The sequence below is a fragment of the Equus caballus genome, chromosome 18, assembly GCF_041296265.1.
Source record: "Equus caballus isolate H_3958 breed thoroughbred chromosome 18, TB-T2T, whole genome shotgun sequence".
Classification (NCBI taxonomy): Eukaryota; Metazoa; Chordata; class Mammalia; order Perissodactyla; family Equidae; genus Equus; species Equus caballus.
The window spans coordinates 78,439,665-78,466,335 of NC_091701.1; the positions used below are offsets into that span (position 1 = coordinate 78,439,665).

At 35.6% G+C, this 26,671-nt stretch overlaps 1 protein-coding gene across 28 annotated transcripts in view; it reads left to right on the forward strand.

Moving 5' to 3' along the window:
* The window catches only part of CARF (calcium responsive transcription factor), a 100,474-nt gene that overhangs the window by 16,309 nt on the left and 57,494 nt on the right, over window positions 1-26,671 (forward strand). For 20 of the 28 annotated variants that reach the window (XR_011428361.1, XR_011428360.1, XR_011428375.1 and 17 more), the window contains 9 exons: window positions 6,051-6,162; window positions 6,661-6,888; window positions 10,898-11,018; window positions 12,070-12,199; window positions 13,359-13,443; window positions 15,679-15,868; window positions 21,062-21,182; window positions 23,395-23,538; window positions 25,460-25,693. Coding sequence is in view for 2 of the 28 variants with exons in the window: in XM_070241633.1 (XP_070097734.1) it covers window positions 6,094-6,162; window positions 6,661-6,888; window positions 10,898-11,018; window positions 12,070-12,199; window positions 13,359-13,443; window positions 15,679-15,868; window positions 21,062-21,182; window positions 23,395-23,538; window positions 25,460-25,693 (1,322 nt within the window). In the remaining 26 variants the exon portion in view is untranslated. Of the gene's footprint in view, window positions 1-6,050; window positions 6,163-6,660; window positions 6,889-10,897; window positions 11,019-11,198; window positions 11,267-12,069; window positions 12,200-13,358; window positions 13,444-15,678; window positions 15,869-21,044; window positions 21,183-23,394; window positions 23,539-25,459; window positions 25,694-26,671 lie in introns of those variants that run through there. The other 8 variants (XR_011428382.1, XR_011428379.1, XR_011428381.1 and 5 more) reach the window with 2 other exon arrangements.

Below are 26,671 nucleotides of genomic sequence, written 5' to 3' on the forward strand. Positions count from 1 at the left end.
CCTTGGGACCAAACCCAGGCTGCTGAAGCAGAGCACTCTGAACCCAACTGCTGGGCCACCGAGCCAGCCCCCAAATTAAGCATTTTTTGCTTTGTGTTTTAAAGATTGGCCCGAACTAACATCTGTTGTCAATCTTTTTAAAATGTTTTTCTTTCTTCTTCTCCCCAAAGCCCCCCAGTAGATAGGTGTATACACTAGTTGTAGGTTCTTCCAGTTCTACTGTGCGCAACGCTGCCTCACCACGGCTTGATGAGTGGCACTAGGTCCACGCCCAGGATGTGAACCAGTGAAGCCCTCGGCCACCGAAGCAGAGAGCATGAACTTAACTGCTCGGCCACAGGGCTAGCCCCCAAATTAACTGTTTTTAAATGGATAATTCAGTGGCATTTTGTACATTCACAGTGTTGTGCACGTACCACCTCTATCTAATTCCAAAATGCTTTCATCATCCCCAATTAAAATCTTGTACCTGTTTGGCAGTTACTCTCTGTTCCCCCATCCTCTAAGTCCTTGGCACCCACCAGTCTACTTTCTGCCTGTATGGATTTACCTGTACTGGATGTTTTATGTAAATGAAACCATATAATATGTGACTCTTTGTGTCTGGCTTCTTCACTTAGCATGATGCTTCTGAGGTTATTCTGTGTGGTAGTATATGTATCACTACTTCTTTCCTTCTTATGGCTGAATACTATCTCTTTATATGAAGATAGCACATTTTGTTGGTCCATTCATAAGCTGGTGAACATTAGGCTTGTTTCCTCTTTCAGCTATTATGAATAGGGCTACTATGAACATTTGTGTACAGGTTTACGTTTGAACACCTGTTTTCAATTCTTTTGGGTATATACCTAGAGTGGAATTGCTGTCATATGGTAATTCTATGTTTAACTTCTTAAGAAACTGCCAGTTTTTCACAGCATCTGCACCATTTTACCTGCCTATTGGCAATGCATGAAGATTCCAATTTCTCCACATCCTTGCCAACCATTGTTATTTTCTTTTTCTAAAATATAGACATCCCAGCAGGTTTGAACTGATATCTCATTATTGTTTTGATTTGCATTTTCATAATGATTAATCAACTTGAGCATCTTTATGTGCTTGTTGGCCCTTTGTATGTCTTCTTTGGAGAAATGTCTATTCAACTCTTTTGCCCATTTTTTGAATAGGTTGTTTTGGTTGTCTTTTTGTTATTGAGTTGTCGGAGTTCTTTATATATTATAGACCCTTGTCAGATATTTGATGTCTAAATATCTTCTCCCTAGATTGTCTTTTCACTCTTGTCATGGTGTCCTTTGCACAGAAGTTTTTATTTTGATAATATCCAATTTATTTTTTTTTAGTTCTCATCCTTTGTTGTCATATCTAAAGACACATTGCCAAATTCAAGGTTATGAAGAATTACCCTTATGTTTTCTTTTGAGAATTTTATCACTTTAGCTCTTACATTTAGTTATTTGATCCATTTTTGTTTTTTTTTTTTAATATAGTGTAAGGTAGGGGTACATCTTCATTCTTTTGTATGTGTGTATTCAGTTCTTTCAGAACCATTTGTTGAAGAGACTATTCCTTCCCCATTGAATGCTTTTGGTACCCTTGTTGAAAATTATTTGACCATAGATATATGAGTTTATTTCTGGACTCTCAATTCTATTCCATTGATCTACATATCTATCCTTAGTTCAGTACCACATTCTTTCGAGTACTCTAGGGCATTTTTTTGAAGTAAGTTTTGAAATTGAGAAGAACAAGTCCACCAACTTTGTGCTTCTTTTTCAAGATTGTTTTGACTATTCAGGTTCTTTGGCATTCCATATGAATTTTAGGGTTGGCTTTTCTATGACTGAGAAAAAGGTCTTTGGGATTTTGATAGAGATTGCATTGGATCTGTAGATTGCTTTGGGTAGTAGTGCCGTTTTAACAGTATTCACATCTTCCAGTTCTGTGAGCACAGTATGTCTATATGTTTATTTAGGTCTTCTTTAATTTTTTTTAAGCAGTATTTTATCATTTCAGCATACAAGTCTTGTACCTCCTTGGTTAAATTTATTTGTAAGTATTTTGTTCTTGTTCTTGCTATTATAAATGGATTATTTTCTTGATTTCATTTTTGGGTTGTTCATTTCTAGTATATAGAAATACAACTGATTTTTGTGTGTTTATCTTGTATCCTGCAACTTTGTTTAATTTGTTTAACTCTAATAGTTTTTTGTGTATTCTTCAGGATTTGTATATATAAGACCATGTCATCTGAATAGAGATAGTTGTACAATTGTTCTTAGTATTCTCTCGTTATCTTTTTAATTTCTGTAAGATTGGTAGTTATGTCCCCACTTTCATTTCTGATTTTAGTTATTTGTGCCTTCCCTCTTTCTTTATTGTCAGTCAAGCTAAAAGTTTGTCAGTTTTGTCAATCTTGTCTAAGAACCAACTTTTAGACTCATTGATAGTTCTGTTGTTTTTCTATTCCTGATTTTGCGTATCTCCCCTCTATCTTTATTATTTCCTTCCTTCTGCTAGATTTCAGTTTAGTTTGCTCTCCTTTTTCTTTTCCTTAAGGTATAAAGTCAGGTTATTGTTTTGAGATTTTATCTTTTTTTCATATAGGCATTATTGCTCTAAATATCCCTCTGTGCACTGCTTTCCCTGGATCCCGTAAGTTTTGATATATTGTGTTTATCCATCATCCGCCCCTCCTGAGTTATGTGTATTTTATTTAGCTCTCCAGTATTTTATTTCTATCCTTAAAACACACGTACACAAAATTATAATCTTATTATTTGTGCAGTGTTTATTTAGAATTTTCATAGAGTTATTACTTTTTTTTGGCTACCATTTTTCTAGCATCTCAAATCATTTTTGTTTTCTATATTCTTTAGAAGTTTCTTTCGTGTAAGATCTGTTCATTGTAAACTCAGGGTTTTTTAATCTTAAAATGTCTTTCTCTCATCCTCTTTTGCAAAAAAGTTGTTTTGAGCATATACATTTGTACATTGCTAGTTATTTTCTTTTTTATTGTTCCTGTGACATTACTGCCATTGCTGCTATTGGGTGGTCTGCTGTATATCTAATGTCAGTACTCTGCAGGCGATCTTCTTATTTCTCTGACTGCATTTTAGATTTTGCTGTTTCTTTTTAGAATTTTGCACTTTCACTACATTTGGTATGGATTTCTTTTGATATATCTTGGTACATTTTGTACTTACTTTATCTGGGAATTCATGTCTTCAGTTTTGAAAAATTGTCAGTCATTATCTCTTCAAATATTGTCTCTTGTCCATTTTCTCTTTTCTATCCTTTTGAGACTCCAGTGATAGATGTGCTATAATTTCTCATTCTATTTTGCCTAGTTTTAAGTCTCTTCGTATTTTTCATCTTCTGTTTTTCCTATGAAGCATTCTGGGCAATTTTTAGAATCTGTCTTCCAATTTAGTAATTCTTCTGCATCTAATTGATATTTTTCGTTTCTGAAACTTCTATTTGGTTCTTTTTCAAATTAAGCTTTTTGTAGTCTCTTCTTGCTTGCTTATTCCTGTGATTCATTCTTTTATTTCTTTAAATATTAAATAATTATTTTATGTTCATTATTAGATGGTTCCAACATTTGAAGTCTTTGGGGGTGTCCAAGTCCACTCACCCTCTCTTGCAGTGGTTTATTTCCTTGTATTTTTGACACTCTTTGACTGTAAACTTATATTTGATTGATCTTAATGTGAAGGGAAACTGAGCCTTAATTGGGTTTATGTGCCTTCAAATAATAGCTGCGTTTGTTCTTACCAGAAGCAGGACCTTTCATGTTCCTAGTCTCCCCTTGGGATTTTTAAGTTCTCCTCCCCTATCAGCTGCTTGTCCAAGCTTCAGTGTCCCAGCCACAAAACCGGTGTGTTATCATGGCCCTTGGAAATTTCCTCTGCTTGTGCTCATCACTCAAGTTTTAGCTCACAGCTTTTTCTTTTCTCTTTTTTCTGGGGGGAGAGGCTGGAGGACTGGAGTGGCCTCTGGTTTTTGTTACTTTCTGTAGCAGAGCCCAGCCACAAAATAAAGATTTTGTTTTAGATCAACTCTGTTTTTTGTTATCTAACAAGAGAGCCTTCTACAGTATCTAACCTGCTGTATTGTTCTTAATGGAACTTTCTTATTATTTTTTAAACCCCTTCTAAAAAATATTATTCTTGACTAATGTATTTATAGTGTAAAAATTCAGAAAAGAAAAGAAAGTTATAAAAAATTTTTTCTTACTTTAATAGCCTATGAGGTAACTGTAGGTTTTTGGAATTTTTATAATAAATTAGATTAGAATACAAGTGATAATTTAAAATCTTAAAGAAGAAGCAGTTTTAAGATATTTTATAGTCATATATTAAAATAAGACTGATTTTATAGCCTATTACAACTTATATTTGAGTAGAAGTATTTATTATGTTTTGGAAAAATGAAATGGCAAACCTTGTAGATTTTATGAAATGGTTAATTTTACAAATGTATGTTTAGATGCTATCACAGAAAAATAAATTTTCAATATGTTCAAATATGTATACTGAATAAATCTTAAGTACAAGGTATAAATTTAAATTAGGGTTTAGAGTGATGGAATTATGTGTATCCTCATTGTGGTTGTGGTTACATATGTTAAAATCCATAGAACTATATGCCAAAAAAAGAGTTCAATTTAATGTGCGTTAATTTAAAAAATAAAATTTTAAAGATTTTTAAAAAAGAACTTATTTTGTCTTATGAAAAGTAAAATTAAATGGGTAGGTTCTTAAAAAGACTCCAGAAGCTTATTTTATATTATAAATGTTTCAATGGTATTCGTCCAGTTTCATTTGACTGCACTCCAATTTTGAGACATAAAATGTCATTCTTTTTAGATATTACGGAATCCTGTAGTCACTGTAATATACTAGGCCAGGGTTTGTGAACCTCAGCACCATCGACATCTTGTTGTGGGGCTGTCCTGTGCATTGCAAGATGGTTAGCAGTGCTCCTAGCTTCTCGCCGTTAGATTCCAGTATCACTCCCCACCAGGTGTGACAACCAAGAATGTTTCTTGACATCGCCACATATCCCCAAGGGCAGAGAACTGTGTGAGGAGACAAAGTCGCCTCCACCAGAACGCCACTGTTCTAGGCCTAAGTATCTCAAAAATGTTTCTTGACATCGCCACATATCCCCAAGGGCAGAGAACTGTGTGAGGAGACAAAGTCGCCTCCACTAGAACACCACTGTTCTAGGCCTAAGTGTCTCAGACTGTTTGGAATACACATTTCTTCATTGTCAAAGCTTGTCAAGCCAATATTAAGGGGTATGATTGTATATTATGTTAAGAGTTATGTATACCCAGTCTCCATCTATACCAAGAGATCTTTTCTAAGATTATCTAATGCTACAATAGGGCGCATTCAACTCATGAAGTTAAAAACTTTTATTTGCATTAAATCTTTGTAAACTGAGAATTTCAGAAGTTTGTTGTAATTTTTTTTTAAAGATTGGCACCTAAGCTAACATCTGTTGCCAGTCTTTTTTTTTTTTTTTTCTTCTTCTCCTCAAAGCCCCCCAGTACATAGTTATATATTCTAGTTGTGGGTCCTTCTGGTTGTGCTATGTGGGACGCTGCCTCAGCACGGCCTGATGAGCGGTGCCATGTCTGCACCCAGGATCCGAACCAGCGAAACCCCTGGCTGCTAAACCAGAGTGCGTGAATTTAACCTCTCGGCCACAGGGCCAGCCCCAAGAATTTTAGAAGTTTTTGAAGGGCTACAACAATACCTGTCACCTAATAGCAACCTTAATAAGCCAGTACATGAGTGGAATTAAGGATAGGATGAGGAAACTAAATAACACTAATCTTTGCTCTGCCTTGAATGTATTCTGGTGCTTTGGCAAGTCATTTAACAGAAATGTTTATCTTCTTATTTGTAGAAGGGATATGATTTAAGCTAAATTGTATAGGGTGATGCTGTAGGGCAGGTGAGAGGTCTGTTTTAAACAAACTTTCCATAAAAATGTTAAGTGCTTTAGTTGATCAGAGATTTGAACTCTTGCAGCTATTGAATAATTGAAGAAAATGGAATCGAATATGATATCAGCATGGAGCAGTCCAGTGATTCCTTAGGAGTCAACCATAATGATTCCCAAGAGTCACAGACAGATTCTCAGGTATGTGAAGGAGGGGTTCAACTGGGAACTTCCTCCCACTCTAAGGGAAAACAGCATGCCATGTAACTTCATTTTATACTTCAGGAACAGTGTCATATTTGATGTATTCAAGAATCTTGACACTTAATTACCCACAATTCTACATATATTTAATTTCATAATATAGAGCTTTACTTAACATAATGTATTCATAAAAATTTATATATAAAGAAAAATATGTATGTCGAATTATATTTCATCATTTCAGGTTGCATTCCCGTGGACAATTTTATTTCAAATAAAATTGAAATAAAATATAACAAAAGTCAACAATTTCACTTAAGAACTGCTTTGTGTCTATATCAGTCTTTGTAAATTGACAGCTCCTGCAAAAAGTAAAGTGAATAGTTAACTGAAAAATGAATTCTTTACCTTTTTATTATAAACATTCCGTTTTTTAAAAAAAATTGTGACATTATATTTTACAAACATCTAAGTGATTTTTTTTCTCTGCAAAAGCTTCTAACGTGTATGGACTCCAGGGACCCTTCCTTTGGACAAAATGGTTCTCCTAGAGTCTTACCCATTACTACTCGTGAAGCAGATGATTCCCTCACATCACAGAATGTGCCAGGGCCCCTGACTCAGACTCAGACTCTTTCTGCAGAGCAGTTCCATCTAGTGGACCAAAATGGGCAACCTGTTCAATATGAGCTTCAGTCCTTGGGGGATTCTAACGCACAAATGGTGAGTCTATGTGATGAATAACCAGTTTTATGCTATTTAGCAAAATAGTCTTACTAGATGACCTTAATTTCTTGACACTATTGCTTTGAAAATACTATTTCCATGACATTCATTTTTAAGTTATGTAAGGACTTTAAAAGGTTTCCTTTCAGGACTACAAGTAGTAGTTCAAAGCAGTGCTTCCCAGCCACCACGTCTAGGCACACTGGTGCTTTGAGATCAGTTGGAAATGTAGCATAATCTGTAACTAGTGCTGAAGTGCCTGAGTTTACATATAACTTACACTTATTTTTTATATATGCATTTCACTGAACTCAAAGTCATTGCTTTATCAACATCTCAGTCACCGACTGGCATGCTGCGTGCTGGTGTGCTTTCTTGAAGAAAAAGAAAGCCATGGAAGTACCATGTTGTACTGGCAATTAGCCATACCCTTGCTGATCTTGGTAGGTAGATATGTATGTGTCATGTGAATAACAATGCATAAAGATGAAAGTGCTACTTTAAACTGTTAACTAAAAGTATTTATGACCAAGTTTGTAGTTAGAGTAGAAGAGAGGAAAGATGGTTTTGTTTGAAATAAAGAAAATTACTGAGAAAAACTTCTAAGTTGCTGATTAATAAGAATATACTTACATTAGTAATAATATGAAGAATAATGTATCTCTTGTTTAAGTGTATCTTCCAAATTTTCTACAATGAATATTTATTAGTTTCATAATAAAATTATTTTTAAAATCAGTACTTCAATTATAAATTGTACCACAGTAGGCAACCATTTTACCTAAAATTAATCCTTGTTTCTGTTTCTAGTCTAGAGCATTCTTGAGTTAATATGTCCTTTTTTTCCCTTTATAATCCAGCTAAATTCCGGGGTTGAGAGGGGGCTAAGTGTAGACAAGTCCTTTTTGTGTGTGTTCAGGCTCAGCATATTTCTGGGCCTCCTGCAGGACTGACATACAAAGTGAGGGTGAGCTTCTGTTACATACTTCATCACCAGCAGAGGTTCACGTGCAGCAGATAACCTAGATGTGAGCCAACTGCATTTTAATATTTCGTGTCCAGAATGAAACACTGTAATTTCTTTTGTTATTTGGCATTCGTTCCAGTTTCTTTCAGAATATTTAGAAAGACTGTATGTTCTAACAGAAGGATCAAAGAGTCTAAATGTGTGAAGGGTTATCATTTTATACATGGTACCTTTCCTAAAAAGCATGTAAAAGTTGTTTGTTTGACTCTAAAAAGAGGTTAGAGTTCCCCTTCTGTTTGTAATTGTATTAAACTTTCTATACGAAGTGATTATAAAGGTGATTTTACATATTTTGGGATAGGAGAGGATACAAAGGGTTATTTAAAGCTATGAAATAAGAAACATGTGGCATGAAGCATGGAAATAAGTGTAAGAAACATAGAGTATAAGAAAGTATTTTCTTCAAAGAACCAAAGATCAGAAAGTGATGATATTCTGAGAAACTTAGTGGAGCTTTTTGGTTTTTTTATTTGTTTTAGCAGACTTTATTTTTTAGAGTCATTTTAGTTTCACAGCAAAATTGAGTGGCAGATACAGAGATTTCCCGTATATCCCCTGCCCCCGCACATGCATAGTGTTCTCCATTATCAACATCTCCTCCCAAGTGGAGCTTTTTGAAACAAATGACTTTTCTTGTTCTTTTTGTTGCAATATGATTTTTTGTGTAGAAGCTATCAAGGAACTCCTGGAGATTCTGTAGTGGGTGAAACTGCAAAGAATGAGGAAGTTCTGGAGTGAGGCAGAGATGGTATTTTGGATTCATTAGATATATTGTACACAAAGAGCCCAACAAATATGAGACTACTCATTTAGAGTCTGCCGCCATAGGATGTATTGCAGCAGATGACTTCAAAGCTCTGTTAGGTTTCATAGCAAAGATGAAAGATAATTAGCTTTTTTAAATAGGAAAAGTCATATTATCATCACCATTATGAAATTATGTGAATTAAAAATAGTTTTTTAGGTACCAGGTGGAACAAGCTAAGGAGAGAGAAAATGAAGGAGACTCTTGTCCACTGTGCTTGGGAAACAGTTTCAAAATCAAGAGGATATTCCACACATCAGTCTTATAAGAAATTTTCATGTGAATGAGTAAATTACAAATATATGTGTTTTGTTCAGATTTAAAAATAACCACAGCATTCTCATTTTCTAAGAATGAATGAAATAGTTTTGACAGATATTTAATCTCATTATAAGGAATACGGAATTTAAAACAATATTATTACCATTGCCTTTTAAAGTTCAGCAGGGGTTTTTTTTGTATTATTTTGCTTTTGTCTTTTTTAGGTTTAAATAACATCATCAGATATTGGGAGGCAGTATAGAGGAGTGATTAAGGGGAGTCAGACTGCTTGGGTTTGAATCTCAGCTCTGTGTTAGCTTGTTACACTGTAACACTTGTACCTGTTACCTCACTCTTAGCACTGTGTTACCTTGCGTGAGTTTTATAACCTCTGTGACAATTTCCTTGTATGTAAAGTGTATATACTTGGTATAAATGTGGTGAGGGTTAAATAAGGTGATACATGTAAAGTCCTGCTGCTCCGTATGCACTCAATAATTGTAAAGAAATTCTCATCATCAGAGTTGACAGTTACTCTTTCATGCTCAAGTGATAGGAGGTACGGCGAGATATTTTTATCTTAAGAAACTTGATAAACACTAGGGGAGGGAAGCAATTCCTACTCTTAATTTCTGGGAAATGTTAATGATTATGTTTAAAGCATTCTACTTTGTTGAGTTGTTTTATTTAATTTAATTTTTTTTCAAATTTAAGTTTTTTCAAATGACCCTTTTAAAAGTAAGAATGCAGTCAGTCTCTATCAGGCATCAGCAGTGTTTTCATGTCTTACATAGCAAAAGGGAAGTCTGGGAAAGTGGATCGTGAATGATTAACAGGAGTTACTTGTGATCAGGGGAACTGAGAACAGTGGACTTGGAGTAAAACAGTAAAAGTGTGTCAGTAGAAGAGTCGTATGTCAGGTAATAAAGTTTATAGGGTGTCCACAAAGTCTGGAAATATAGGGTAAACATTTTCAAATGGTGTATTAGTTAAATTTTCAAATGATAGCTTCAAAATGCCTTTCTTCAACTTTAGGTGCCTTTTCTAGTTGACATTCCTCTAAATTTGAGGCAATGGGTTCAGTTGTTAAACTGAGAAAAAAAGTATAATAAATATATGATTCTTCCTATGTTTGCAGACTTTGGGGGTACTCTGTGGTATTCCTTATGGACCAAAACAGGATATGTGTAAATGCAGAGATATAAAAATAAATCCTGCTTAGCTAGACATTTAACAAGTTACTATTTTTATTTATGTATTTATTTTTGGTGAGGAAGATTGGCCCTGAGCTAACATCTGTTGCCAGTCCTCCTCTTTTTGCTTGAGGAAGATTGTCGCTGAACTAACATCTGTGCCAATCCTCCTCTATTTTATGTGGGATGATGCTGCCACAGCATGGCTTGAGGAGCGGTGCGCCTGGGATATGCACCAGTGAACCTTGGGCCACTGAGGTGGAGCACGAACTTAACCTCTCCACTACCAGGCTGGCCCCAAGTTACTGTTTTTAAACTAATGAAAATGACTTAGAGTGTGGGACACATGATTACCACACAAATAGATCAAACACATATGGATGATACAATAAATAGAAAAAAGTAAATATATTAATTCCAGTCAGAGCCTTTTCAGATTACTAAGTAATTAGACCTCATGATGTGTAGTGATTAAGACCATGGTGGTTAAGATCATAGGACATAGCGTCAACGTGCCTGTTTGAATCCTAGCTTTACCACTTATCAGTTGTGAGACTTTGAACAAATTTTTTTATGTACCTCAGTGTTTTCATCTATAAAATGAGGGAAATGATAGTGTCCACTGTAGTGGTAGACATATCTTTAGTAATTTACTTAAGTGCTAATTTTGTTAAATCATTGTAGGCTTATGCATTTGATTTCTTTGTTAATGCTTCCCAGATGATTGTTGCCAGCCCGTCAGAAGATGGACAGGTGCTTCGTGTAATTCCATCCACGCAGACAGGAATGGCCCCAGTGGTTATACCTCAGGGGCAGCTTGTGGATGTGACTAGTCCTCAGGGTGAGTAGTAAGGGGGTGTAGGGGAATGGAGAATGTTTTAAAGAACAAGTGTGTATTTCAGAAAATCACCTCATGAAAATCAGTGCTAAAATTGATGTTTGGGTGAGATTGTGAACTGAATACTTAGAAAAAGTTTCTTAGCCCAAATAAATTTCAAGTTCATTTTTCAACTCCTGTCTAGGTTAGCTGTCTATTTCATTTTGGAATTCTATGAAGCTGGTTGACTCTTGCTTCCTCCCAAATTACCAGTGAGCATAAAATAAATTTTTCTTAATTATAATAACAGTAATAATAACAGCAACAATAACAAGAATATAGTGCTAACAGCTACTGGAGAAGTTTTTACATTTGTATTTTTATCAATATTGTTGTTAGCCGTGTGATTCATTACTTTTTTTTAATGATTCTTTTCATCCCGTGTGCTCTTTTCTTCTTTCCTTTTTTCATTCAGGTTCAGAAAGGAGAATCATGCTCCCCATTTCTTTGTATTTTGTTCTTTCTTTACCTGTTTGATAATATCCATATTAGTTCTCTTCCTTCTTCTTCGCTTCCTTTTCTATATTTGAATTTCTTTTCTAACATGATAGCAACACTGTTTGTTGCTCCTTCAGAGCTAATGGTTTAACGTAGATAATTTTGCCTGAGTGTTATGATTCTTTGTTTTTGTTAAAGTCGTTAAAACTTAAGAAAAAAAACCGTAGTTTGCAGAAAACATTGTAAAGATGGTATAGAAACAAAAAGAGTCAGTTTTACATTTTCCTATTATATTGTGAAACTCTTAATATGACAATTACTCCTACCACTTTTACATCCTAGCTGTTCAATCTAAGTTTCTAAAACTTACTTACAAAATTGCAATAGTCAGTATTATAATTTGAAAGTTAACAAGTTTATCAGAGAAATTCTCTATAAAGCATGATAAGTGTTGTCATCTTTAGCTTCAGAGTATCACTTCTCTTTCCTGTTTCAAATATATGAGTTCTAGTTAGTTGCAGTCTCGTGGTCTTATTCAAGATATTGATGTTGCTTTGTTCTTGTTGTTATTGTTCAGATGTCTCTAAGGAGAAGCCCAGTGACAGAAAATTACCTGTTGTAAGAGTGGATGCTCTAGCAGACAACAGCAGCAGTTACATTCTTCATCCCCAAGCATCCCTCACATTGTCCAAAAAGACAGTGACCAGGTGAGTGCGTGGGAAACAGCAGCTCATCTTTTGGTATCACCATGGAAATTTTTAAAAAAATTCTTACATGTAAAGCTGCCTGACTATAGAAAAGATCATAAATTCAGCAAGTAGAATAAGCTGTCGTCAGATGTCTCTTCAATTATTTTAATGGCATCTTGGCAACAAGGAGGCTGCTCTAGAGGCTCTAAATGCCCCAGTGCTGCTTTTCCTCCGGGACACCTGCCTGTGAGCTTCTGAAGCCGTCTGAAAACCTGTCTGACACTAACAGAGTGTTTAGAATCAAGAAATATCCATTCTAGTTCCTAAATTTCTAGTGGTTTCATCACATTATTATGCCTTTAATTCCTCTGTGGTGAAGTGTTTAAAATGTTGGGTTGTTTTTTTTTTGTTTTAAGATTTTATTTTTTCCTTTTTCTCCCCAAAGCCCCGCAGTACATAGTTGTATATTCTTCGTTGTGGGTCCTTCTAGTCGTAGCATGTGGGACGCTGCCTCAGCGTGGCTCGATGAGCAGTGCCATGTCCGTGCCCAGGATTCGAACCAACGAAACACTGGGCCGCCTGCAGCAGAGCGCACAGACTTAACCACTCGGCCACGGGGCTAGCCCCTAAAATGTTTTTTGTTGACATCTATTTCAGCTTTTATTTTTGCCTTAAAATAATGCTACCTATAATAATATAGGAAAATATAGACATAGTTTTTGTATTATTTATATTCTTTTAATTGTTCTATGAAAATATTTTTAAATGAACACCATATTTATGACATTTAGTGTTAGAACTTGACATAATATCATTTTATTCCTAACAAGTCACCTGAGATGTTTTATTAGCTCATTTTTTGATAAGTGAAAAATAATTATATAATGAAAGAATACAAAATAAGCTTTTAGAGAGAGATATAAAATACTTAAATTTGTTGGGACTACAGGTACTTAGAAGAACAAACTGAGGCCTTTGCTTTAGCAGTTACTCAAATAGTAATGATTAAAGAAAATTATAATTAATATACCCATCAGATCAATCTGTCGTTAATATTACAGTTTCCTATTGATGACCTCAATATATTGTCTTTAACATTGGCTGGCAGGAGAAAGCAGTTGAGTGAGGTGTGTGTAACTCGTGGTGTATATTTGTCTATATTCCTTTCCTGTTCCAGAATGTTTGAAGAGCCCTTTCTGGGCCCTCTCCAGACACTTTCTTCTAACACACCCATGTGGGCCTGCCGTCTTAGGAGCTGCGAGGTGAGTGAAAAATAGTCCTTACCTAGGTGCACTTAATCGGTTATAACTACAATTCATCCCGCAACGTCCACTTTTGAGTACCACTAATAGAAGCTGTGTCTGTAATATTTTGTTCATGTTTATGCTAAATCTGATCTCATCGATTCTTTTGTTTGTTAGAGATTGTGAACTATGTTAAAGCAGAGATCATATGAATCCCTTCACACTTCACTGTCATCTCTGCTCTTAGAAACTCTTTTCCCTTGTCTTCATGAAACTTCACTACCGTGTTTCTCTACTTTTTATCTTTTGACCATTCCTTCTCTTTCTCTGCTTGCACTTATTTCTTTTCATATTCTCCGTGGAAATTCTTCAAGGTTCACAGTTTGACCTGATTTTATTTCTCTACGTTTTGTCCCTTGGAGAGCTCATCAACTTTATTTAATTTCAACTATTGCTTTTATAAAAACGATTCCCAAATCTAGATCACCAGTTCTGTAATTGTGCCCTTGCTCTTGTCCCAGATCTCCAGCTACTTAGAGTACTTGAAGCTTTACTTGGTTTCACCTCTTATTCACCATATCCTACACAGAATGTATCCTGAACACAACTGGCTCTGCTTCCTAAATTCCTTGTCCGTGTAATGACAAATAGCATTTTCTTAGACACCCGGACACAACATTTTAGACTAATTTCTTCCTTTCCCATATTCAGGGAGTCACCTGATTATTTCAGTTTTTCCTTTAAAGTCTCTCTTTTTCAGGGGCAGGGGCTCCTCTTCCACAGACCTTTTGTTATCTTGAACTTGATTATAGTAACGCCCTTCCTTCTAATCTCTTTGGCTCCTTACCGTTTAGTTTTCTAAAACTGCTTGTCTTTAAACATTGCTTTCGTTGTCTTTTCTCGCTGCCCTCTAGGTTCAGTGTTGTTTCCACATCACTTAGTCATTGTAGCTAGCGTTCAAGGTCTTCCAGGACCTGGTGTCACTAAATCTTGTCCTACCTATCCCTACTTTTCTGCAACTGGACTTTCATTTCTGTTAGCCTAGTCTTCTTACTTCCTACAAATACTTCAGAATCTTCCCTTATCTCTGCTTTCGCTCTTTTTTATCTCCATTTCCTAATATATTATTTTTTTTTCTACTTACCTTTCTAACTAGTCTTCAAATTCCATTGTAAGTCCTATATATCTTTTCTGTAAATATCTAATGATTATTTTAAGTTTTACCTACAGTGCATGGAGTCAGTTCTAGGTCTGTATGCCTTGCAACGTAAGGGATCACAGTTAACAGATTATCTCTGTTGGTGTAGAAAAAGCTTCTCCTCTAGTTAAGGGATACTCACATAGTTGTGGGTAGATAATATCAATTTACTTACATGATTTATTTATACCTTGCCTTGTTTCAAAAGGAATTTAAGACAGCTTACAAAAATACATAAAATATCTTAGCAAGGTGGAAATTAAAAGAGAAGCTAAAGAATAAAGAAAAACAAGAATGGAACCGTAGAAGGAAAGTAAGAGATGTGTATCTTAATGAACTGTATGGATGTGAATGTGTGTCTTGTCCATAATCTAAGCATCTACATCTCAAAAGGGGAAACCTAGTTAGTTACTAAATTCTGTGTCCATTAGATAAAATTAATTATGCTAATTTCTATAAGATAAAAGAAAACTGTTAACTATTTTTGATACTAGGGCCAGGCAGGAATTTATTTCAGAGAAGGATCCTCATAAAAAGAATCTTGATAAAATGGTAAAATTCTTTGACATCATTTTTCTAGGAGATATCATCACAATTTTCATAGGTTTTCAAATAGACTTATGGCATCATATCAAAATCAATTTCCGTAAAAGATCTCCCACAGGGAACCAGTGCTTTGTGCCTAGTTTTATGCTGATCTGGTTGGATCCAGGAGTAGAATTTTAAATATCTGGAAGAATGGTTACATGATATGATCTTGAAGCTATCCTCCCTAAATACTATTCCTCTCAAAGAAGGTTTTGATAAAGATAGTGTGGCAGTGACTTTGGCGTTATGTATTCTCTAACAAATACCTGGACAATTCCTTTTTGGTGATGCTGGTTGAATTCAGATCAGACTCACTGATTGTAATACACTATTGATCTGAAGGGAGACATGACATTCTGTTTTGAAAGCTGATGAGTCTTTCATCTTGGACAACCACTGCATTACATTTTTTGTACAATGAAACATATTTGCTGATAATTTTGTTGTTTAATTTCTACTACATGCAGAAAATTGGAGATTCATATCGTGGCTACTGTATAAGTGAGACTGAATTGGAAAGTGTCCTAACATTTCACAAGCAGCAAACACAGAGTGTTTGGGGGACCCGCCAATCTCCGAGCCCAGCCAAGCCGGCTACACGCTTGATGTGGAAATCTCAGTATGTCCCATATGATGGAATCCCGTTTGTCAATGCAGGTACTTTTTAAAAGAATTATTTTAAAAGATTCAGCAGCAGCTGTGATCCATTGTGAAAGTATAGTTTCCTAAGGTGGTACATTTCCATTTTGGTAGATGACAACTGAATGTTAATTGGTGAAAATACATATCAAATTAAAAAGAAAACTTATAGTAAATATAACCAATTATTTTATCTCATAAAATTGCATTTTAATATGTTAGTGTAAATAAATAATGCTTTCTTTAGATATTATGCTAATAAATAGAAAATAATATTGAAATTCCAAGTAGACCTATTTAATAAAAATTAAACAATAGAGCCATTTTATTAATTTAAACTGTATATCTGTTGGGTTTTTTTTTTCATCTAATCTAGATATTCTCTCCTTGTTTCTTGATTTATCTTGGGGGAAAAATTTTTGTTCATTTTGTATGGCTTATGACTCTAGAGTTGCTGTGTAGAATTTGTATATGATTTGGAGTTATTATATAGAATTCTAATATTAGGGTTCTCAAGCATCAGCTGTGTTACGTACAGTATTCTCAAACACTGGGCTAGCATTTACTAAAGCAGTAGAGTTTCAAACTATTCCCAGAGATTCACCCTAGAACTAATCAACCCCAAAGAACCTAAACATCAGTGATTTATTTCAGGACTGTGGGGTACTGGTTCAGCTGGAAGAGCTGCAGCCTCATCCTGTGCCTCTGAGGGTAAAGAGAAATACTTAGAGGAAGATGAGATAAATATAACCATCTCTGCCGAGGTTTCATCAATATCCTATAAAAGAAATGCAGTGTTTTTCCCGACCCTAGTTCTAATCCCATTCTTAACTCTCCACATGCAGCCACTATCTTTCCAGTCTATATTTTTATACTTTAACATACATATTTGTATTTATAAAAATATATTTTATTGTTTCAGATATTTTAAAATATACATAAATAGTAAACTGTAGACATTGTTATGTAAATTTTTCACTCACCCTTATTTTTGGGGATCTGTCCATATTGATACTTATAGATCCTAGTTAATTCAATTTAACTATTGTATAACAGTCCAGCATATACCAAACCGCAGTTATTTTTCTACTAACAATCATTTAGGTTGTTTCCAACTTTTCAATTTTACAAAGAATGCTATAGTCAGAGCTCCACAATATACGTTTTCTGTTGAAAAGATACAATTGGTTTTTCTAGAGTGTATGCATTAAAGTAGAATTGCTGAGTTGTGAGGTATGCCCATTTCATCTTTACAAGATTATTTTAAATTGCTCTCTAGAGTAGTTGTACGTGTCCAAAATCTCTTCTCTGAAATTTTTTTAGCCAGATGTCTTTCAGAATTCTGAATTCTTGGAATCTAATATGGTAATATTGTAAAATACTACTAGCAAGTATTCTATAGGCAATATCACAATACTTTATGGATAGTCACACCAAGAGGAATAAATAAAGACTATAAATAACCTCGTATATAAAATAAATAAGGACTATAAATAGCCTCAGGTTTTGTATCCAAATAAGTTCCAAAAAATTTTATTTTCTGAGCTCTTTAGATTTCAGAATCGTACGTGAAAGACTGATGACTTATACCAACTTTTACTCCTTTCAGTAACGTATGAAAATTTACCTTTCTCACATTCACTCTGTGAGTTAGCATTGTCAGACTTTTAAAAATCTTTGTATCAGGGAAATTTTCATATGTATATCAAAGTAGAGGGAATAGTATATGAAATTCCGTGACTCCATGTGATTATCCAGCTTCAACACCTGTCAGCATATGGTCAGTCTTGTCTCATTTATACCCTTGCCCCCACCTCCCTCCCCACCCCAAGAAGATTGTACAGCAAATTCCCCATAGCATATCATTTCATCTATAATTACTTAAGTATACAGTATATACTAAAGTATATCTCCAAAAGATAAGGACTCTTTATATACATTTATACATATGAAGAATGAGAATCCCATTATCACACTTTAAAAGAATTAACAGTAATTTCTTAATGTCATAAAATGTCCAGTGTTCACATTTCTCCACTTCTAACTCTTTTTCCACAGGTCCGTTCAAATTCACATCGAAACAAAGTTCACGGGTTACATTTGATTAACATCTCTCTTAAATTTCATCTAGAAATTTCTCTCCTCTTTCCCCAGGTAGTTTGTCCTCTAGAGTTTGCCAGATCCTGGATTTTGCAGATTCCTTCTCTGTGGTGTAGTTTACCATGTCCTTTTATCTCCTGTATTTCCTGTAAACTCTTAGATCTAGAGGCTTGATTAAATGAAGATTAAATCTTCACTAAGGTGTTTTGCAAGAATACTCCGTAGGTGCACTGTGTCCTTCTTATTGCTACCTGTGCATTAACACCTTTTTGTGGTGTTAAGATTAATCAGTGGATTCGGTTTTAGAGTATTGTATTTTTTTTGTTTTTGCCAGTCTGAAAAGTGTGAGATAGTATTTTGCTATTGTTTTAATTTGCATTTCCCTGTTTACTAGTGAAGTGGAACATCTTTTTATTTGTTCATTTAATATCCTTTTTTTCTTTCTGAATTGTCTCTTCATAGCCTTTCCCATTTTTCTGTTTGTTTTTTTAATTTTAAATTTAAAAAATTATTTATGGTTCTTTATATTCTGCGTATTAGTTCTTTGTTATATGTATTATAAAATACTGTTTCTCAAACTGTTATTTTCCTGTTCCTTTTTTTTTTTTTTTGAGGGAGATTAGCCCTGAGCTAACATCTGCTGCCAATCCTCCTCTTTTTGCTGAGGAAGGCTGGCCCTGAGCTAACATCCATGTCCATCTTCTTCTACTTTACATGTGGGACGCCTACGAGAGCTTGGCGTGCCAAGCGGTGCCATGTCCGCACCTGGGATCCGAACTGGCAAACCCTGGGCCGCCAAGGCGGAACGTGTGCACTTAACTTGCACCGCTGGGCCGGCCCCACCTTTTACCTTTTTTCATAGTGTCTTTTAAGTAGAAGTTTTAAATTTTAATGCCAGTTTTATTAACATTTTTATTTGTGATTACAGTGCTTTTGGTTTCATATTTTAAAAGTTTGCTACACCCTACGTAGAGTAGGGTATCCAACTAAAATCTTAAACTGCATAGTTTTCACATCTACTTACTTGTATTATGCATTGCTATGTAACGAATTGCCCTAACCTTGGTGGCTGAAAACAACAGACTTTTATTATCTCACAGTTTCTGTGGGTCAGGAATCCCAGAGCAGCTTAGCAAGGTGGCTCTGCCTCAGGTTCTCTCGCAAGACTGCAAGTAAGGTGACTGGACTGCACTCATCGCACAGCTTGACTGGGAGAGGGTCTGCTGCCAAGCTCACTCACGGGGCTGCTGGCAGGCCTTACTCCTGTCCTGTGGGCCTCTGCACAGAGCTGCCTCACCACATGACAGCTGATTTCACCCAGAGAGCAGTCCAGGCAAGAGTGAGAGAGTACCCAAGCTCACTCACGGGGCTGCTGGCAGGCCTTACTCCTGTCCTGTGGGCCTCTGCACAGAGCTGCCTCACCACATGACAGCTGATTTCACCCAGAGAGCAGTCCAGGCAAGAGTGAGAGAGTACCCAAGCTCACTCACGGGGCTGCTGGCAGGCCTTACTCCTGTCCTGTGGGCCTCTGCACAGAGCTGCCTCACCACATGACAGCTGATTTCACCCAGAGAGCAGTCCAGGCAAGAGTGAGAGAGTACCCAAGCTCACTCACGGGGCTGCTGGCAGGCCTTATTCCTGTCCTGTGGGCCTCTGCACAGAGCTGCCTCACCACATGACAGCTGATTTCACCCAGAGAGCAGTCCAGGCAAGAGTGAGAGAGTACCCAAGCTCACTCACGGGGCTGCTGGCAGGCCTTACTCCTGTCCTGTGGGCCTCTCCACAGAGCTGCCTCACCACATGACAGCTGATTTCACCCAGAGAGCAGTCCAGGCAAGAGTGAGAGAGTACCCAAGCTCACTCACGGGGCTGCTGGCAGGCCTTACTCCTGTCCTGTGGGCCTCTCCACAGAGCTGCCTCACCACATGACAGCTGATTTCACCCAGAGAGCAGTCCAGGCAAGAGTGAGAGAGTACCCAAGACAGAAGTCACAGTCTTTTTATAACCTAATATCAAAAATAGCATCCTGTCACCTCTGCCATATTCATTAGGAGTAAGTTAATGAGTCCAGCCCATGTTCAAGGGGAGGGAATTATACAAGGACATAAGTACTAGGAGGCAGGGATCATTGGGGGCCATCTTAGAAGCTGGTTATCACATTATCTAACAGCCCAAATAGAAATAAGGAAATGAATAACTATAAAAAGAAATAGGGGCTGGCCCCATGGCCGAGTGGTTAAGTTTGTGCGCTCCACTTTGATGGCCCAGGGTTCGGATCCTGGGCACGGACATGGCAACACTCATCAGGCCATGTTGAGGTGGCATCCCATGTGCCACAACTAGAAGGACCACAACTAAAAATAATGTACAGCTAAATACTGGGGGGGGATTTGGGGAGAAAAAAGCAAAAAAAAAAAAAGAAGATTGGCAACAGTTGTTAGCTCAGGTGTCAATTCTTAAAAAAAATAGAAAATTAAAAAAAGGGAAAAAAGGAAAAAAAGAAATAAAATTTTGGGGCCGACCTGGTGGTGCAGCAGTTAAGTTTGTGCACTCTGCTTTGGAGGCCCAGGGTTTGCAGGTTCAGATCCTGGGCGTGGCCCTAGCACCTAAGCCATGATGTGGCAGGTGTCCCACATATAAAACAGAGGAAGATGGGGAGAGATGTTAGCTCAGGACCAATCTTCCTTAGCAAAAAGAAGAGGATTGGCAGCGGATGTTGGCTCAGGGCCAATCTCCCTCAAAGGAAAGAATAATAATAAAATTTTAAATGACTCTAATATTTATTAACAAATTTAGGATTTGCTAAATTCTGTTTATAAAGTGGTAAATTTTATCATTAAAATCATATGTATATAAATATCAATTGATGTTCAGTAAATGTGGTATTTGCCAATTTCCTTACCATAATGTGGTACATTTGGTAAATATTACAATATACCTTTAAATGTATGTGTTTGTACATCTTAGTAAGACTTACCGATGTTTTCTTTCCTTAAAGTTGTGTAACTGGAAGTATAGATTTTGACATTTCCGCCAGCAAGTTGTTTTCAATCTAGTATTCAGAACAGGTGGATACTTGAATTAATATCAATAGTTGGTTTGGGCCCACAGGGAGTAGAGCCGTGGTAATGGAGTGTCAGTATGGGCCAAGGAGAAAAGGTTTCCAGTTAAAAAAAATCAGTGAGCAGGAAAGCAGGTCTTGTCAGCTCTACAAAGCCACTTGTCCAGCCCGGTAAGCTTTATTTTCTTTTATTTCTTTTTATTAAGTACTGATTTTTGAATAGCTAATATGCACATTTTTATTAAGTTTAAACAGCACCAAAAAGTATACGTGAAATCTGAGTTTTCTCTTACCCCTGCTCCCTATGTCCCTCTCTAAGGCAGCAAGTCTTACTAGGGTTTCTTGACTAACCTTCCAAAGATATTCTGTGTACATGCATATATATATACATATGTATGTCCTCCTTTACCCTCATAAATGTTGAAGATCTCAGTAAAGCTTACTAATACTTTCCTTAAAGTTAGGTAGTGGTCTACCTTCTTTCCTGCTATGAATTCACATTGATTTATTTCCACTTGGAATGCCTTTTGTCCTTATTAACTGCAAGCTATTCTGCTTCATACTGGTGTGAATATAATGACATATACTACTTTATCTTTTGCTTTTTTCTTCATTCCCAATATCTCTCAAAGCTGGCTCCATATCTGTACATAAAAGCACTGGTTCCTTGTTTTTATTTATTTATTTACTTTAAAAATTGATATATAATTGACATATGTTAGTTTCATGGTTCCTTGTTTTTAATAGCCATATAATATTCCATTTATAGATGAATTATCATTTACTTAACTAGTCCTCTAATGATGGACATGTAGGCTCTGAAAAGGATTCTTTATTATTATATACACAGCTGCAGTTAATAACATTGTACCTATTTGTACACTTGTGCTAGTGTATCAATAGGATTATTCCTTGCAATGAAATTGCTAGGGCAAAGGTTATATTCTTTTTAAATGTTGACAGGTATTGCAAAGTTGATTTTTAGAGATATTTTGCCAATTATATTTATACCAGCAATGTATGAGACCAACATAGTAAGTTTTAGATAGAATAGGACTACAGAGTAGTCAGTGCTCTGGATCACAATGAAAGATGTGAACAAATAAAAGATTTTTATAATGTCCTTAACTAATATTCTTTTTTCAGACATTCAGAGTGTTTTAAATTATCAGATAAAACAAAATTTAAAAAGATAACATGTAAAGGTTGGATTTAGTTGATGTTCGAAACATTTTATTTTAGCATCCTATCTCATTTCATAAATCTCAGCATTCTTAAGAAGTTTTTAAAGCCAGTTCAGAAGGCTTTTCGTGTTCAATTTGATAATGTTAACTTTAAACAATATTTGAACCTGACCATGAAACAAAACTTTCAATTGCTTTTGGAATATAATAAATCTAAAACTTTAGGTATAACTTGAGAGAAAAATCTCTGTATGCAAAGAAATGATTTCATTCTCTCTATCATTCTACAAGTACTTTTGAGTGTCTGCTCTGTGCCCAGCAGCTTCACTGGGTGCCATGGGAAGGAGGGAGACTAAAAGAGGTATAAGATTTTGCTTAATCACAGGGAGCTTAAAATATTGTTGGAGTAGATCAAGAAACAGAAAACTATTAGAGCACATAAGAGTATAGTGTATAGTGTCAAATGTGTGGATCAGCTGACTGTCTTCAGAAAGGAATATATCCATGCAGACTCATTAACAGGAAAGAAAGTCCAGCTTGGCCTGGATGATGAAATTTAGATTGAATTTGGAGAGGTAGACAATTGGCAGATATTGAGGCCAGGAGACCTATATAAATAAAGATATAGTGAGATTGTATATTTGGTATCAGAGGAGGAAGGAACATATTAAGATGATAAACTTCACAGGAAAAGCAATTTTATACTTGCAGTAATTGAAAGTAAGATTAGGTAAATAAGCTAGAATCATATGGAATGCTTTGAATGCTGCCAAGAAGTTCATACTTGATTAAAGAGCAGGTAGATTCTTCAACAAAGAACTATAAATATGAACAAAGATTGTGGCATTGATGTATCAAGTGGATTTAAGTAATGAAAGAGTGGAGGCCCAGAGACCCAGAAGGAGGCTACTAAAGTAATCCAGGCATGAGGTTTATGGCTTCCAGGAGAATAGAGCAGAGGCAAATCCAGAAAAAAAGTTAATATCCATAAATATTTACGTATTTTTACTGAATTCATGATTTTTGTTAATTTGCTAATTATGCACTGAGAATTTGGCATATCTTTCACATAATCCTCTGAATGCTTTCTAGATTATTTGAATTTTCTCTAAACTTTAATGCTTAAACTTCTGGTTGATAAATTAGATTTCTTGAGATTATAATATAGTGAAACAAATTCTTCTTTTTCTTATAAAAAGGATTTACATTAAAAAGGTGCAGAAGTTTCCTGAATATAAAGTTCCTACAGACCCTAAAATTGATAAGAAAATAATCCGAATGGAGCAGGAAAAAGCCTTTAATATGCTAAAGAAGAATTTGGTGGATGCTGGTGGTGTTCTTAGGTATGCCATTTATATAGTTCTTTTATTTTACAAGTTAATTATCTCCATTTGCAAAAATTTTTCCTGTAAGAGAAATTATAATTATATCTTCCAATTATTTCATTAAGAAATGGTTTTTATAAGGTAGATGTCTCATTAGTGGTATCCTAAGTATTAACATGATTTGCCACTGAATAAGCCATTGAGCTTATCAGCCAAATGTTGTGGATAATTTTGACCCAAAAATTCTTTATACCATATGGAAATTTTTTCCCAAAACAACAAATATATATTTAGCAACACAGTTCATTATATGTTTAGTACTTTGTTTCAGACACTTATTAAAAGCCAAACTTGCCTCTGTGTGTGTATATGTATGTGAATATATATATGTTTTTAAAGATTGACACCTGAGGTAATATCTGTTGCCAATCTTCTGTTTTCTTCTTCTTCTCTTCTTCTTCTCCTCCTCATCCCCCTCCCCCTCCTCCCTCTCCTCCTCCTCCTCCTCTCCCCTCAAAGCCCCCCAGTACATAGCTGTATATTCTAGCTGTAGGTCCTTCTGGCTGTGCTATGTGGACACAGCCTCAGCATGGCTTGATGAGTGGTGCTTGGTCTGCACTCAGGATCTGAAGTGGCAAGACCCTGGGCTGCCAAAGTGGAGCGCACAAACTTAACCACTCGTCCACAGGGCTAGCCCCACCTGTATATGTTTTAAACCCATCTTTGATTACTTATGGCAGCTAGAAATAAATTCTAAGCCCTACATAAAATTCCATTTTATATCTTTTATGCTTCAGATTTTAAATTAAAAAAAATTAGCTTTCTTACTTTCCTTTGTGTGTGAGTCCATGTGAAGAATTTGCAGCTGTATAATGGAGTTAAGTTTATGGAATATAGTTTTTGTGTGATCTTGAAAAAATGTTTCCGATATATGAAAAATGAATGGAGTCAATAATTAGATCCTTCAGTTTGGAGAACATTGTGTATAATTTTTGAGTAGGCTCCATGTCATGCAATACCAGTCATTGCAAGCATTTTGTACACAAATATCAATTAAAACAGTTTCCTCCCAGATCAGTTCATTCTCCTAGCATCTGTTTTTTGTACTGCACTGCTATGCGAGAGACCTGGGTTCACCTTTTAGTTGGTTCCCTTGCTTGTTGGGGCAACAGGAGCTGCAGTGCAGAAGAGGCAACAGGTTGAGCTCCTGTTGAAGAAGATCCTCCCACATAACTCAGTCCTAACTGGCTCTGAATTATATCCTGTCTTTGGTTAAAGAATTATAGGTGCAACACAGAAGTTGTAATCTGGGTACAAAATGGTAGAAGAATGGGAAAATGCACAATTCAAAGAAAATGATTTCAAAAGTCTCATTACAGGGCCAGCCTGTGGCAGTGGTTGAGTTTGCACGCTCCACGTCAGCAGCCTGGGTTCCTGGGTTTGGATCTGGCTGCAGACCTACACCACTTATCAGCCATGCTGAGGTGGCGACCCACATATAAAATAGAGGGAGATTGGCACAGATGTTAGCTCAGGGCTAATCTTCCTCAGCAAAAAAACAAACAAAAGAAGTCTCATTACTTTGAGGCAAAATTTACTTAATATGAAATTTAAAATACCATTTTCATATGTACTTAAATCCTGCACCCTCTAACTTTAGGGCAAAGAAAAATCTGTAAATGTTTAATAAATATTTTTATTTAATTGAGTATAAAGCCACTCTTAGAAGAGTTAAGCAAAGGACATTTTAAATTTTATTTATATTTATTTTATTTATGTTTAATTTATTATTTTCAAAATTTTATTTATATTTAATATGATGCAATCATATATAATTTTTTCTTAAAAGATTATTTCTTATCTTGATGGGTATTAACATAATTAACTGTGATTCTTGCCTTTGTCTAGTTATATAATTTTAAATGTTTTCTCTTGCCAGGTGGTATGTACAGTTACCCACCCAGCAGGCTCATCAGTATCACGAATTAGAGGCTCCTTGCCTCCCTCTGTCACCTTCCCCTTTTCCTATGTCTTCTCTTGAAGAAGAGGACAGTGCAGTTAGAGACGAGAATTGTGCATTGCCCTCACGTCTGCATCCTCAAGTAGCACGTAAGATTCAAGAATTAGTGTCACAGGGAATAGAACAAGTGTATGCAGTAAGGAAACAGCTAAGGTACAGTAGAAACACATTTTTTTTACATTTTTCATTTTTGTTTTTTGTTTTAAATAATACACTTAACGTTATATACATTTTGCAAGATATATACTATCAGAGTAGATAAGGAATATGGTTTATTAAATACTAAAATAATCTTATTTATGAACTCATCATTTTCCAGCAGATGCTTGGCAAGCAATGAGTAGTGATTCAAATTACTCACTTGAGACATTCCATATTCAGATTTGGCAAATTGGATTATTTCTAAATGATACATGAATTGAATTATATACTGCATACCCAGAAAAAAAACCTTTGTAGAACCAAAGATTTTAAAACCGAGGCCAAGAGACTTATTTTAAGCTATTTGAAATGCAATTAAATTTTATTACAATGAAAGAATATGGTTAGTTCATTGTCTAATGAAATTTTATATATAGCACTCTGGTCTAATTTTATTGATACTCAAGATATAATAATGATTATTATTATTATGTGGCACGCACTATGTGTGTGCCAAGTATTGTGCTAAGCACATTATATGCACAATCTCATTTATTCTTATAGCTTTATGAAGTCAGTATATTTATCCCCATTCTGCAGATGAGAAAATAGAGAGTCCAGAGTGGTTAAATAACTAGCTTGAGAAGCAGAGGCAGATCTGAAATCTAGGTCTAACTCTGTAGCCTGTCCTCTTCACCAGGATTGCTGGTACTAAACTGACCTTGTTCCTACTGGTTATTATGTAGTCTGATCTGAATAACACAATGAGTATTTCCTAGGATTATGTATTAATTAATACATGACTTTTCTATTTAACAGCTTTCTTGGGCATTTTTAGAACAGAGCCAAAGTTTGGTAAAGCCATCCACTCTTTACTAAACTTGAATCCCAAGAACAGAGGTCTAGTACAGCTCTGCAGTGTGGTCTACCACTGTAATGCACAAAGCATATATATGTTGAACTTCGTCATTTTTTAAATGTATTTATTTT